A 15,348-nucleotide genomic window follows, 5' to 3' on the forward strand; every position below is an offset into this window, starting at 1 on the left:
TAAAAGTAAAATGATTTAAATGATTATATATTTTAATATACAGCTTGTGGCTTTGGCGGCATCATGCTCAATTAACTTTTTTGGGGTATTTGATAGAAGTTTGACTTCTAGAAAACTTTTATGCAAAGAAAAAAACTAACAACAAAAGATATAGGGTGGTTCTGAAGTCTTTGCTGTAATTTATTTGGCACAATATAAATTTTTTATTGTTGCGTTTAGGTCAGTTTAAAATATGTCAGACGTACTCTTGAGTTCAGGAATAGGAAACCAATCTTCCAGTATCATTCTGGATATTGGAACTCAATCTATTAGAATAGGGTATGGAGGTGATGACCTACCAAAGACTATAGTGCCCACATGCATTGGAATACCCAATAAAGATGTCGATGTAATCGATTCAAATAGGTTTGGTAACAGCATTTTTCCTCTTAAACCATGGGAAAAACGAGATTATATTGAAGTTTTACACCCATTTCAATATAATATTCAAGAAAAGACAATTGATATAAATGAGGAATATTTAACAAAAATTATTCAAGAGTTGTCTTTGTCGCAAAAGTTCACAAATAACACCTCTTCATATTCAACTAGACACAATTATATATTTGAACCATTTGATGATAGGATAAGTGGTCATACACTCGTGATTCCTATTCACTCAATATCAAACCCCAGTCATTCTACTAAACTTGCAGAAATTGCATTTGAAAGACTTGAAGTTACGTCGCTATTTACTTCAAAAAGACCGGTGCTTTCCTGTTTTGCTTGTGGAAGGACTTCAGGAATTGTGGTTGATATAGGCGCATCAGCATCAAATGTTTCTTGTGTTCAAGATGGGCATTGCATTCAGGGAAGTATTCAAGAGTATCCAGTCGCAGGTGACTTTTTGGATAACGAAATATATAAAAAAATCCACGGTAAGGTAAACATTGTTCCCGAATTTGGAATATTCAAAAGTGGAAATGATAATGTAGCAAGTAACTATCATGTTCCTTTGGAAAACGTTGATGAATCCTACTTAAATTGGGGAATCATGCATGTGATTAGAGAGATTAAGCATTCTAATCTTTTTTTTCCAAACACCCAAAATTCAAACGATAACAATGAATTTCATCTCCCCGATGGCAGCATAATTGATACTACATCTATACGTAACACAATTCCCAATTTACTTTTCAAATCTGGAAGTTCCAACCAAGGTTATCCAGGAATTGTACAAATGGTTTTAAATTCAATAATTGAGACATCAAATATCAACAAAGAAATGTCAAATATTACATCATCTATTATTCTTGCGGGGGGAACAACATTGATTAGTGGATTTGATTCCAAGCTACATCAGGGAATTATTGATCAAAAACCTTCTGTAATCTTTAATAATTCGGTGAGTTTATATAAAGATTATGTTGAAATATATATTCAGTATTTTAGTTAGGGCCAGCTCCTAGAATTGTTGCCTCCCCACGTGCATCTGAAAGATTGGCATCTGCATGGATCGGAGCTTCAATTCTTTCTTCTCTCGGAACTTTTCCTCAATTTACAGTTTCAAAAAGGGTAAGTTCATTTTATATGTGATTTTCTTATTCAAATTATTTTTAGGATTATCAAGAGTTTGGTCCAAATATAATAAATAAAAAATGTCCATAAGTTAAAACGATATTTCCTAGATTTCCCTAATCTGCTAGTTGTTAATCTAATTACAATTACTACTTTTATCTACACTTTACTTGAATTTGCTATAATCTAATATTTTATTCCTATTAAACAATTGGCGCCTTATTAGCTTATTTTTCTTTCCCCCACAAAGAGAGATGAAATAATTTATCGTATCGAAAATTAAGAATTACCACAATTTAATTATTCAAAATTTAAGGAAGTGGCATTAAGAATTATTTGAAATGTATTCAGTAATTAGAAATAAAGATCCCATACAGGTTGAGGGATTTTGCGATCAGCTAATTTTTGAGACGGAAAAAAAAACTTATGGTAAAATGGAACATAATTTTAACCCTTATATGAATAATGGTGGTTCATGTGTAGCTGTGGCAGGGGAAGATTTCGTTGTTATTGCGGCAGATACGAGGCTTAGCAAAATGTATAGAATCGCGTCCAGATCGGTTTCTAAAACATGTCAATTAACAAATACGTGTATTCTAGCGTGCAGTGGAATGCTTGCAGATATAAATGCGCTTCGAAAAATGCTATTGGTAAGTTTAAAACTGTTCATCACAAATAGTTTAATAATTTTATGTTAGGCAAAGATAAAACTATACGAATTTGAACATAACAAAACACCCTCAATAAATGCAATTGCCCAATTACTCTCTTGTATATTGTACTCAAGAAGATTCTTCCCATATTATTCGTTTTGTTTGCTTTCGGGGTTAGATGAACAGGGTAAAGGTGTGGTGTATGGTTATGATGCGGTAGGTAGTTTTGAACAACATAAATTTGTGGCACTTGGATCTGGAGGCTCTCTAATCACTTCAATCCTTGATAATCAAATATCAGGAAATAATCAGACTTCTTTTAATCCCATTGATAAAGTTGGGATCATCAACATCATTAAGGATTCGCTTACCAGTGCTAGTGAGCGAGACGTACATACAGGTGACTCTGCAGAAGTCATTGTTATTGATTCCTCAGGAATAAATGTTTCTTTATTAGGTTTAAGAAAAGACTAATTCTTAATACTACATTAGCTAATCACAATAAAAATAAATACCTAAGTAAATTTTAGTGCAAAACCCTGAAAAAACAGTTTTTAAAGATAATGATATTTTTTAAAATAATTTTTAGAAATGATTCTAGCTTGTGTATTGATTTCCCGCAGAATAATTATGTAAAATTCAAATTATATTTTTAGTCTTTTTTTATTCCTAAATTTGACATTTATTTGTGTCTTCTTCTGATTACCCAACGGTTTTGAGGTCGGTAATAATTAGCTTTCATTATATTCGTTTGTAATGAACAAACTTTTGATGTATAATAATGAATTCAATAAATAACAACAAAATGCTCGATGGACTAGATTATGAAGTAACTGGTACTAAAGACAATCTTGTAGATTTTGATATGAAAATCACTGATAAAATTGAGCTACCATTATTGGTAATTGTAAAATATTTACGAAACCAAAATGGTTTAAAGCACAAAGATTTTGCACAATATACACGGTATTGTTCTAGAAAGCTTCACCGATTAAGATCTGGATTAAAAATGAAGTGTGGAAGAAGTAAATTCCAAAAAAGTTACAATGAATGTGGTGACTACACAAGCCACAAACACTTATTGCTACTTATTCTTTTAATTGAAAGGAATTGGAGTACAGGAGCTGACCTAGGATCTAGAACTAACAGTGCAATTACAGAGCTAAAAACACCAAATAATAGAGGAAAATTTTATGAAATACGTAAACTAAGGAGAGGATGTAAATTGTCTAACCTATTAATAGAAGTTGTCAAGAATAGATGTACTACTAGGAGCATAGTTGAAGTTCAAGCCTATCAGAGTTATATTCTTGGAAACTATTATCTCAAATGTTCAAATTGGGAGAAAGGTGCAATTGAACTAAGCAAATCTTTGAAACTTTATCAACAACTTAAGCTAGATTCTTCTATATTTGAAAAATCTAACATTTTTCCAGATTTTAATGTTTCCAAACATTCTAAGGTAGAATGCGTTCAGTTATATGATGATCAAATAGTGGAAATGGCACCACTCATTAGACTTTGCTTGTACCATTGTAAGCGTCTTGATATTTTGGTCCCTTGTTGCGATAATACAATTAATGAGCTAAAAATAGGTGATTCACTTGCTAATAATTCAAATATGAAATTTTCTTACAATGATAAAGAATATTGCGTTCCGATTTCAAATTTGGAAATATTATTAGTCGAGCTACACGAAAACTATAAGGCAGTCAAGGAGTCAATTCCTACTGAAGACACCGAGAAGATTCTCAAACTTTCAAGCAATGTGGTGATTGAATGTTTTTCTGAAACTTTAATGTGTTCAACTACTTTAAGCAATAAAATTCACGAGGAAATGGCAAAAGCTAGTGCAAATAATGAAACTACACTCATAAGCAATTACCAATCAAATGATTGGATTGCGTTTGAATCGTATGCCAGAGAATTTAATTCATTTGTTTCTATTGAGAGAGATTTAATATTTGTCTTTCAACTAATGGAATACTTCAATAATCCTGAATTCTACACAAAATTAGTTTTTCTCCACGATGAAAATTGGGGAAATATATCTAATGAGCTTCAGAATTCACTCTCAAAAAAAATAAACTCCTTAAGATACCCTGAAGAGGGAGTTCGCATTTGTGACATACTTAACTTCAATATTTCTGAAATCACCTCGAATAGTAAAACTAAAAATACTACGGCTTTAGCAGAGATACTGAAAGTAATAATTAACAATTGCCGTAGCTTATTCTTGTCACATTGTTTTGGTCAGAAAAGAAAATTTCAAGAGGCATTTGTACTCTGTGACTTGGTAAAGTCACGTCTTGAAACAAAGGAAGCAGATTTTAGCAAAATTTATTTAGACAAAGATGAAATATTTCAAAGGATTATTACTTTAATTAAATATATTAATCGCAATCTCGATGATATGGCAAATAAGTCGTATAATATTTACCTTTCAAATGTTGCAATTCAAGTAACAGAACAAAACAAAGCATTAGATTATAAAAATATGAATGAAATCCTCGATGGTGAAACTTTTAATCCAAAATTCCTCCCAATTCAAGTAAAACCAATAATGTTCGATATTGCCTCAGACTTTATTTCATCTCCAGATTTATCAAGTAAAATAAAGAAAAATGGGTTAGTAAACAAAATTTTCTCAAAGGCCACATCCAAGTTTGGACTATTTAAATAATTTCAGTCTTATCGCACAACTCCTGTTCCTGTATCCCCAGCGTGAACTATTTGTTACAACCAGGAAATAATACAAACCCTATATCTTGTTGTACAGATGATATTGAACCAAGGAAATACCTCATATTAAAATCTAATTTAATATCTACTACGAAACTCTTTGCTATCCCATTTTTACAATCTGAACCTATAGTTTCACCCAAAACTTTTTTTGCACTTTCTAAGTCCACATTACCTTTAATTAGCATTATGAATTCGTTTCTTCCAGGAGGAAGCCAAGCACCTAATTTTACTTCAGCTTCTCCATAACGCCCTAATGCATATTCTAATTGACGGAGATTTTCGTCTTCTGTAACTAATGTAACCTTCTTTGCGATTAGTATTTTATTGTTATTTGTAGTTAACTTCTTATTTAACGGAAAAATAAAACCATTTGACAAATTTTCATCTAATATAGAGTGAGAAAAAATATTGTTATTTTTGTTTGGAGTGCAAATAAAGTTTGTAGAAACTGGGGCAAAATCTATATTCCTTATCGAAAGCCTACCACTCAACAAACTCTTGTTATATACTGGCATTTTTAGAGTTGCGGTAAATGTCCCATTTGCTGAAACAATAAACGAATCTGTTTTAATAGGTAATCCGTAGATATTCCCTATAAAAATTGGAGGGGGTGCCATCTGTCCTATAGTTATTCCTCCGGAAAATAAAATTAACAAAAAAACCAACAATATTAACAATAAAAGCAATATATTGTATAGACCTAATGTGATCTTTGAATTTTTTTTCTTCTCTTTAAAAGAAATATCTAGAGATAGTATTGAACATGGCTCTTTTATTACTGCACAAACTACGTATGGGACTGCTTCATTAATTTCAATTTCATTGTTAAATCTGCATTTACAATTTTTTTTAACAGACATAAATATTTGTTAAATATTAATTAAACCCGCTATAAATATTAATTAATTTAATACCATAAATCCAGTATGTTTCACTGTAATTTTATGTTTAATTTTATTCGGATATAGTACAATTAGTTTATAAATGACTTCTCTATAATTCTCTAACTTTAGTTGGAAATCCGAATCTTTGTCTTAAGGTTCTTATACGGTCCGGTTTGGTATTCATTTTAAAAGGCTGAAAAAATTTTAAAGAAGTTAAATAATATTGAATTAACTTACTTCTTGGCGGATTAACTTTACTGTTTCGCCTAAGTATCTTTTTACAAGCCCAATTGCCCAGTCTTGTACTTCACTAGTCGTCTGTCTATCATCATCTTGCCTATGAACATTCTCTCCTTCAAGCAATAACTGATCAGCATTGTCGATTATTCCTGGAAAAAATTCATTTTAATTTGATCATTGAATGCATATTTATTAATTTTCCCATATATCTTACCGTAATCCTCATCTCTATATACAAAGTATTCTTTAACATAATTATTGCCTTTTAATTTCATCATTCTTTTTGGCTTAGAAGTGATTTTATCATGTTTTATTGATTTGTTTTTATTATCACTTCTCGACCTTCTTCCATAAATGATTGGAGGTACTATCAACTTTCGTTTCTTTATTCCGATATTTTTACTTAAGAATGTAATACTTGAAGATGTTCTTATAGTTGGAGATTTTTGAGTTTTGTTTACAAAATTACAGATGTTGTCGCACCCACTAAAACTGATAATACTTTAGAGTAATTATAAAACACTGTAACTTACACAATTGTAGGAATTGGTGTTGAATTATGCAAAATCTCTTCTTCAAGCAAATTTTTTGACAATGTTTCATCAAAAATACAAATTTCATGCTTGTTCTCAGTAATACCTCTGTTTACTGTAAAATCGTGAAGACCTTCAGAATGAATAAATAACTCTGACGAATTTTTTAGTTGTTTAAATTCGTCAATTTGTGTGGGAATTAATAGAATTCCTGAATTATTACATTCATATTGAGAATCATCTTTATTTAACGTTTCTTTTTTTTCCCAAGTTTCTAATCCTAATTCCTCCGTTCTCTTTCTTTTCCCACATTTACTCAAGTTCATTTTTATTGAACCAATTAAATTATCAACAATTTTAACGTTCTTAATTTGACAGTTAATAAATTCTGTTGATATCTCATTTACATACCTTTCTCCAGTCAAATCCTGTATCTTTAATTATCTTCCTTATCTCCTCACGATAAAGATCACACATTTATTATTAAATTTTTATTAATTTTTATCTACAAATTTTAGTTCATCAATTTTCAAATCCGCCTACAAAAAAAATGCAATTATGTATTGCATGTATATCCGCTTGATAATATACCGATAAATTTCCACATGCATATATGCAAGTAAATAAATATTTCAATACGTGTAAAATAAACTACTAATCTAACCTAGTAACTCGAATAGATTTTATGTATTCTCATGTTTTTATTTTTAGCAATTTTAAAACAATATTTAATTAAATCCAAAATATAAAGATATGTTTTTTTGTTCTAATGTGAATGTGTGTAAAATGTACAACTTGATTAATTTATCATTAAACGTCATGTCTATATTTTACTATTTTGGAATCAAAATTTTATAAAACGAAATTTCCATATACAATAAATATTAAATGTAAATTTAATATAATGAAATGGAAGGTGGGGTAATAAATTTGAAAAGAGAAAAAAGTTCCATTAGAACATTTGTTAGATTCTGCCCATCTAAAAAAAAAATTTTTTGTGAAAACTCAAAAGAATGCCAATGGGTATTTAACGCAGAAGACCACGGTAAATCGGTTAGGGCAAGTAGAAAATCGTCTATTTCAAAAACTAGATGTTGCACTGTTACTGACGAAATATTTAAAGAGGATGTATGTAATAGTGAAATTTATAGAAAAACTATGTTACAACAACATGCTGTTAATGTTTTAGATGGCATTTCTACAAATGTGATAATTTGTGGCCCTCATAAAACAGGTAAAACAAATTTGTTAATTGGTTCTCAAAGAAGTATTGGTATAGTACTTCAATCTATATATGATATTTTTGCTGCTATAAGATGCTACACAAATGGTCTTCACATTAATGAAAGAGGTGTTAACACTGAAACTAGTGGTAACTTTGATCGACTTTTTGTTGTTAAGGCATCTGTATTAGAAATAGGAGAAGATTCTTCAAACTATAAATTGGATAATGTTCGTGATTTAATTAATCCAGAAAATCCATTACAATTGATTAAAAATTTGGGGGGTGAATTAGGTTATTTTATTAAGGGTGAACACGAGCATCTATTTGAAAATGAAGAAAAACTGGTTGCATCAATTTTGTCTGCAGTAGCAAGGAAAAAGGTTTTAGATGCAATTCGTAGAGAAAGACTTGATGATCGAAAGAAAAAAAAAACTCCTGAGCAAATACAAAATACAATATTTGGTGATTTTGGTGAAAGATGGATTAAAGATGATATGATCGGCAGTCTGGTGATAACTATTTCAGTTGAATCAGCCGACAGATCAGAATTAGAAAACAATATAAGGAAAAATGAAAAAGTAATAAATACAACGCATGTAAACTGTGGGACCTTACGATTTTTTGAAATATCATCTTGTATTAGCACAAGTACTAAAGTAAAGACAGTAATTCCGCTTTTTGGTTTGCTCGATTTAGCATTCGAGATCAGGAAATATTGTCATACAAATGAGAAAAGCAATCGAATCAATATTACAAATATTAGTAGCTATATTGCATCTACTATAATTGATTCAAACTTGACTGTAATTGGTACGTTATCAAGGTATCCTTTAGAAAAAAAGTGTTGCATTCGTCCTTTAATATCACCATATGATAATCAATCAACTGTTCAACCCCATTCAATCTTTGATACATTGCAATTTTTGGAGTATGTTGGTAATAGCATGAAATTTCCGATATATCCTCAAAGAAATTGTTTCAAAAAACCATTTGTTCAATCAAAACTTGTGGAGATTTGTAGGAAAAATATAATGAAGGATTCCAAAAATATTAATAGCAAGATGGTAATTAAGTCAGAAAGGGGAATCTGGCAAAGTGAGAGTAGCGGAAGAGTTACCAGAATAATCCGACTTCTGACATTTATTAATCGTTCTATTGAAGGTTCTGGAATACTAAGAATTTTGATGAGTGGCAATGAAGATGACATTATTAGAATTTATTGCGAAAATATCATTGGGTCAGGTGTAATTGACCTTGATGGTTTCCAAATTAATAATTCTACTGGAAAATGGTTCCAAATTGAAAATTATAAATTACCTGAAAAAGAACTGGAACAAAGGAAAAAGCTAAAATATATTAATCAAATAGAGCAGAAATATGGAGGAAAAGATAATATCAAAAAAGAAACTTTGCTCGATAATAAAAAAGTTAAATTCAATTGTAGAAAAACAGAAGAAAAGAAAAATGAAATTGAAGATCATATGGAGAATAAGATAAAAAATCTTGACTTTACGATAAGAAGTGAAAAAATAAATGATGTTCATTTTAAAGATATTTCAGAAAACAAAGCTCCTAATCAACTAAAAAATAGTTTAAAATTTGACGATATCTTACTTTCATCAAATGGAGATGAAAAAACTGAAAATAATGGGTCTGAAATTGATATTACTGATATATTCGATTCTACAGCATTCGAAAATAACAAAAATAAGTTCGTTAATGAAGATTTTAATGTCAATCTATGTGAAAAATCAGATAAATTAAGTAATACTACGAAGAAAAAAATATTTGTTAGTGAAAATGTTGGTAATAGTAACAAATATCCGAATATCGACGAATGTATCGGTGAATCAAATAATTTTAATAATCAAGTCAGCGAAAGAATTGGTCCTGATTCAAATATATTTGATCCAGTTAAACAATACGAAAAGTTGTTAAAAAAAACTATTTCGCTTAACAAACTACAAAAATCTATCATGGAAAATCAAAAAAAAATAATTGGAGATGAATCTCTACAATTCAACGGAAATACTGATAGTATAAATGATTACATGTCTAAGCTGGAAGGAAAAAAATCTTCTAATTATTATCCATTAGTTAATAAAAAAGCTATTGAGGCAAGTCAAAAGGCAATAGAAGCCAGTAAAAAAGCTATTGAAGCTAGTAAACATTTATATGAAAGAGATGTAAACCATAAAAGAGGGAAAATTCATGATTTTATACCTGCTTCAAATAATTTCCCACAAATAGATATTTATGCACCATCATATGATTCAGATATTGAGTATGATAAATTCCACAGCCCAAAAGATATTGTATTTGATTTTAAATCTTCAAACGAAAGTGACCAAGATGAAGAAGAACAAATTTTAGCTAGCCCTTATAAAAGTAATTGCTCGAAAAAAAAGGATAGTTGCCCTTGCTGTGATCAGCTATCGAAAAGGAGTAAATGTCGTTGTCACTATGCAGATGCATCTGTAAATTTTAATGGAATAAGTGAGACTTCTGTCAATACGGACAAATCTCTATTCCTATATTATGAGCCAGGTGCTGGAAGAAATGAAAAGATTAAACCTAATGGTAGAAGTTGGGACATATTTGTTAATATTCCCAAGAAGTTTACAGATATAAATGCCCTTGGATTCAAACATAAAGAATTATGTCAAAGCAACAACCAAAATTCTGAAAATTATTCAGATAATGATAATTTTGAAGTTTCTGATTCACGAATAAGTTCTTATGAAACTATTCCCGATCAAAATTTCTCGAATACTACATCCGAATTTGACAGAAGTTCTTTTCAAACTGAAAGATTTCCTGGTCCACCACAAAAACTTATTACAGAGAACAATAAATTTCCCAATAAAAAGTCAAACTTTGAAAGTAATTTAATCATAGAAGATGAAAACCAACGCATTAAAAATAATATTTTGGATGATCTTAAGGAAATTAAAAGGCAAACTTCAAATCTAAAACATCAATTTACATTAGATCCCAAACTGTTCAGACCTCTTTATGATAGTAATATCCCAGAACAATGCAACAATCCACTAAAGAAAACTAATGATGGTATAAATTTGAGAGATATTGAACAGTATTCTTCTTTCACCCATAATTCAAATAAAAACGGGTTGCCTTTATTTGATAATAATTTAAACCTAAATTCCAATCATTCCGATTATCCTAATTTTAATTCGGAAAACTCACCTCGTGAAAATTCATTGGAGAGTGTCAGTCTCCCTAATTCCCAAGTTTATCAGCCTTATACTACAGGTAATTTAAATAACTATTCAGAAGACAAATACTTAGAGGAAATAGAAATGGATATTAATGAACAAATGGATAATTTCTTAGGGCTAGTTAATAAAAATCCATTAAACACACGTTTCAGTGAGAGCAATAAAGAAGAAAACATGAGCAACCGCGAATACGAAAAGATTCCAATAGAAAACGTTATTAGAGAAGTTGGATGCTGTCATGTTAAGTACATATTACCATTTCCAAAAAATTTAAAACCGAAGGTTTTTAAGGGAACTAATAATTTTCAGTTTCCATATTTGAAATCACTATATTAATAAGATAGTTGAATTAATTAAATATATTTTAATAGATAATAAATTTGAGTAGTATTTTACTATTATTTTAATAATTGATTATTTAATCCATAAATGCATTTACATGTCCACTGAGCCACGTAATGTCTCCAAATAGGCTATATTAATTGATCAATAAAAGTATTTAAAGTCAAAAAGCTAAAAACGAAATAATTAATGAAATAATTTTTAGTAATGGTGCACTCAGTCTGTAGTAAAAATGGTGATACAAAGAGTGAACTTTTTTCTAGGTTGGATCCACATAAATTTATCCCACTGAATTCCAAAATCGCAAAAGAAATAAATGCTCAGATCCCCATGGGAATATATGGTGGAACTAAAAAAAATGAGGCACCTTACTTGAACTCCATGAAAAATTCAAGTCTAATGGTTATGGAGTTCCTCCCTACTCAACAAATTGTTAAGTGTGAAACTCTTAATATGCGAAATGATGATTCAAATGATATTCAGCTTAGTAGAAAAGATGGCAGAGATAAAAACGAATATGATTCATATTCGTTCGGTGCTATTAAAAAAAATTATTTTGATAAGAAATACTTGCAAAATAAATATAATTCGGATGATTCATTTATGAAAGATTTATTTTCCACAAGAAAAATACAGGGGGAAATAACAATTAATCAACTCATTAAACAAGCATCTGGAATAATAACAGAAGATGTAGCAAAAAACTGCAGAGCTACAGGAATTGGATTGAAGAAAGCTATCTCAGGTGAAATTACTCAGGTAATGATCTATACATATTCTGAAAATAATCAAAGGATAACTTATGGGGGATACAATTTCAGGATTTTATTAACACCATACAAACAATTAGACAATTTAAATGGCCAAGATCAAGTTTCACTTATTTCCTTGGAACTATTTGATATGAATGAAATATTTGAAGGAAGTGTAATAGATAATCATGATGGTACTTACACAGCATCATACATTTGTAAAAAAGCTGTCCCACACAAATTAGAAATTTTTGAAGGCAAAAATAAGAACTCAATAGGAGAATCCCCATTTGTAGTTCAAGTAACTCCGGGGAAATCATATCCGGAATTATGTTGGGCTGAAGGTGAAGGATTGAAATATTACAATATAGATGGAACAATATCTACATTTAAAATACATTCTGTGGATAGGATGGGGAATAAAACTAAAAGGGGAGGAGACCAATATGAAGTATTTGGAGTTGGAGGGATCAAAATTCAACAAATATTAGATTTGAAAAATGGAGAATATGAGGTATATTATAAAGTACATAAATGCAATTTAGATGACTATAAAGAAATTAATATTAAATTATATGGGCAATATATCAAAACTCCTGCATTTTATCCAATATCTAAATTCTCACCAAATAACAAACTGATGGATAAAAGTTGTGAAATTGATCAAAATAATTTGTTAAATAAAACAATCCTGAAATTTGACAATTTGTCAATTGATATTAAACCAGCTTATACATTATCAATGGTATTCAAACATTTTAATGAAATGAAAAGAATGGGTAATGAGATTGACATCTCAATACCTAATTTGGCCCCATTTCCAGAAGAAAGAGAAGAGAAAACAAACAGGGAAATAATTAAAATGCTTGGAATAATTAACGAATCAAAAAACTTTGAGATCAATAATAACATGATTTTAAACGATAAAATCAGAGCTACTGTACTGGACGATTATAGAAATAACACTTTAAAAAGTGTTACAAATAAACTTATTAAAAACGAGGAGATTTTAAATGATTTATCTAAAGCCATTGTTTTGCACTGTGAAACTGGGAAAAAACATGATAAAAAATTAGTTAAAGACGAAAAAAAATTAGAGTCTGAATTAGATGATATAACAGATTGCCAACAAAGAATGTTCGCAACGTATTCATGTTTACAACAAGGTGGTATTGATAGCCTACCAGTTTCATTTGAATTGGAAGATCCTGAAAAAGTCAAGTCTCGTCAAATTAAAGATCGAAAATTCTACATTGATACATACAATTTGTTAGAAAAAAAGTTCGAAGAAATTAATTTAAGGAAAGAATTATTTGAAAAAAATAGAGATGAATATACACAGAAATTGCATCGAACATTAGCAACCAGACAAAAATCTATAATAAAAACTCAAAGAAGTTATAACAGAATATTGGACGAGTTAGACAAAGTTTATTTGCAATTATCGAAAAAACAAGCAAGAAGACAAGATTTATATAAAAATTTGAAATCTGAATCACTGAAAGTATTTGAAGGTCTAGAAAATCAAAAAATATTAGATCTTCATTTAAAGAAAAATGCGGTTATAACAGTAAATAACGAAGGAAATGAAATTGATAAACGTATAAACCAAGACGAAACAGATAATAACATTAAAAGGACGACTGGGAAGGACAGAAGATACAATAATTATTCTTACTTGATTCCTACAGATCCAGAAAGCCCAGCATTTTGGTTTGCAGAAGCATCATACCTTAGGGATGAAAAGGAAAAAATTAATCAATACAAAAAACATGACGATGATTATGATACAAATAATCCATTTAGTGACAATCCACAAAAAATCAAAAGATGGGATTTGGACGATGATAGTAGATGGATTAGTTGTCCTTCGAGTGTTTCAATATCGTTTTCAACAATGAAAACACCTGAAATACAACCAATAAAACAAAAAGGAATGTTTAAAAATAATAATGAAACCGAAAATTTGAGTCAAGTTAAAAAAGAAATCGTAGTTAATAAGAAAAGAGATCCCATGCTACCTGATAATATGAATGATGAAGAAATAAATATAATTATTCAAAAAGATAAGGAAAGAAAGAATGCGTTTGGTAAGGCACCAAATATTCAAAAAGGTAATTTAGAGGATGATAATGTTAGTCCATGGGTTAAGAGACCACCAAATCCAAAAAAAATTAAGTCATTTTATAATAAGTCTTTGGATGATATTAATGAAAAATTATTTAAAGTAACTAAAGAAGATTCTAATAATGAAGAGATGGAACATGAAATTAAATATGAGTCAGACTTAAATCACGATTACATAGATTTTGATCTGTTAAATAAAGATGTAAAATTATTACCTGAAATATTTTGGGATAGAGATTTCATTCTCAATTTAAACTACAATGCAAGAAAAAAAGAAGATTTTGAGAAGATAAAAAATGTTTGGCAAGAACAACTGAAACCGGGTTATGAGATGAAAAAAGATATTGAAGCTGAGAAATTAAAGTTAATGGAGTTACTCCCGGAAAAATACTCTAATATTAATCAGTTGAATGTTATGGAATATCATGAAGAAAATAATTCGTTAAACAATGTAAAAAATAGTGATTTAGAAAATAGTGAGTGGAAGCACATACATCATACATTTGAAAGCGATCCTAGGGATGTTCCATGGGAATTTTTAGACGAGATCTCAAAATTAGGCACTATGCCAAGTGAAGAATTGAATAAACAAGAGTTACAAAAGTATATTGTCGAATCACTAGTATTAGATGGGAAAAGTTTATCCGATAAAAGAAATCAGATTAAAGAAAAATTAATACAGGAAAAAAAACATTTTAAAGAGTTGGAGGTTAAAAAAATAGACAATATAAGGTCTGAAGATATGACTAATGATCAAAAAACAAAATCGGAAACAAGTAAAAATGACGTTAAATTGGTTGTAAAAATGAAAAAAAGTGATTCAAAAGTATCAAATTCCGTAGGAACAAAATTATTATTAAGTAGAAAAAATTTTGATACTAGAAGAGAACAATTCGAGCGTGACAACTTTGTTTAACCATAAATATATATATATTTACATATATATTTTTTTTGGCAGTAATTATTAATTTGTTTTAGGTATTATGTATATTCGAGTTATATAGTATTTTGGAAATTAAAAAAATAAATTGTTAATAATAGATATTTTTTT

At 29.5% G+C, this 15,348-nt stretch overlaps 7 protein-coding genes across 7 annotated transcripts; 5 read left to right on the top strand and 2 right to left on the bottom strand.

The window, feature by feature from the left end:
- Positions 1-232: 232 nt before the first annotated feature.
- On the top strand, positions 233-1,647 carry cubi_00243 (uncharacterized protein; the record flags this gene model as incomplete). Its single annotated transcript, XM_029017257.1, has 3 exons — positions 233-1,388; positions 1,436-1,554; positions 1,600-1,647. 3 exons carry the CDS (start codon positions 233-235, stop codon positions 1,645-1,647), a joined length of 1,323 nt encoding a protein of 440 aa, XP_028875836.1.
- A 251-nt stretch (positions 1,648-1,898) lies between these two features.
- cubi_00244 (proteasome subunit Beta type 1) lies at positions 1,899-2,684 on the top strand (the record flags this gene model as incomplete). Its single annotated transcript, XM_029017258.1, has 2 exons — positions 1,899-2,207; positions 2,256-2,684. 2 exons carry the CDS (start codon positions 1,899-1,901, stop codon positions 2,682-2,684), a joined length of 738 nt encoding a protein of 245 aa, XP_028875837.1.
- Positions 2,685-2,991: 307 nt separating this feature from the next.
- On the top strand, positions 2,992-4,893 carry cubi_00245 (uncharacterized protein; the record flags this gene model as incomplete). Its single annotated transcript, XM_029017259.1, has 1 exon — positions 2,992-4,893. The coding sequence occupies one exon, from the start codon at positions 2,992-2,994 to the stop codon at positions 4,891-4,893; it is 1,902 nt and encodes a 633-aa protein (XP_028875838.1).
- A 46-nt stretch (positions 4,894-4,939) lies between these two features.
- cubi_00246 (uncharacterized protein) lies at positions 4,940-5,815 on the bottom strand (the record flags this gene model as incomplete). The annotated part of the gene is made up of 1 exon (XM_029017260.1): positions 4,940-5,815. The coding sequence occupies one exon, from the start codon at positions 5,813-5,815 to the stop codon at positions 4,940-4,942; it is 876 nt and encodes a 291-aa protein (XP_028875839.1).
- A 252-nt stretch (positions 5,816-6,067) lies between these two features.
- On the bottom strand, positions 6,068-6,938 carry cubi_00247 (uncharacterized protein; the record flags this gene model as incomplete). The annotated part of the gene is made up of 3 exons (XM_029017261.1): positions 6,068-6,228; positions 6,294-6,565; positions 6,613-6,938. The coding sequence occupies 3 exons, from the start codon at positions 6,936-6,938 to the stop codon at positions 6,068-6,070; spliced, it is 759 nt and encodes a 252-aa protein (XP_028875840.1).
- A 583-nt stretch (positions 6,939-7,521) lies between these two features.
- Positions 7,522-11,412, top strand: cubi_00248 (trafac type P-loop GTPase; the record flags this gene model as incomplete). The annotated part of the gene is made up of 1 exon (XM_029017262.1): positions 7,522-11,412. One exon carries the CDS (start codon positions 7,522-7,524, stop codon positions 11,410-11,412), a length of 3,891 nt encoding a protein of 1,296 aa, XP_028875841.1.
- A 213-nt stretch (positions 11,413-11,625) lies between these two features.
- cubi_00249 (dictyostelium gelation factor) lies at positions 11,626-15,213 on the top strand (the record flags this gene model as incomplete). Its single annotated transcript, XM_029017263.1, has 1 exon — positions 11,626-15,213. The coding sequence occupies one exon, from the start codon at positions 11,626-11,628 to the stop codon at positions 15,211-15,213; it is 3,588 nt and encodes a 1,195-aa protein (XP_028875842.1).
- Between the last annotated feature and the right edge of the window lie 135 nt (positions 15,214-15,348).

The sequence above is a fragment of the Cryptosporidium ubiquitum genome (assembly GCF_001865345.1).
Source record: "Cryptosporidium ubiquitum isolate 39726 chromosome Unknown contig_11, whole genome shotgun sequence".
In the NCBI taxonomy this organism is placed as follows: Eukaryota; Apicomplexa; class Conoidasida; order Eucoccidiorida; family Cryptosporidiidae; genus Cryptosporidium; species Cryptosporidium ubiquitum.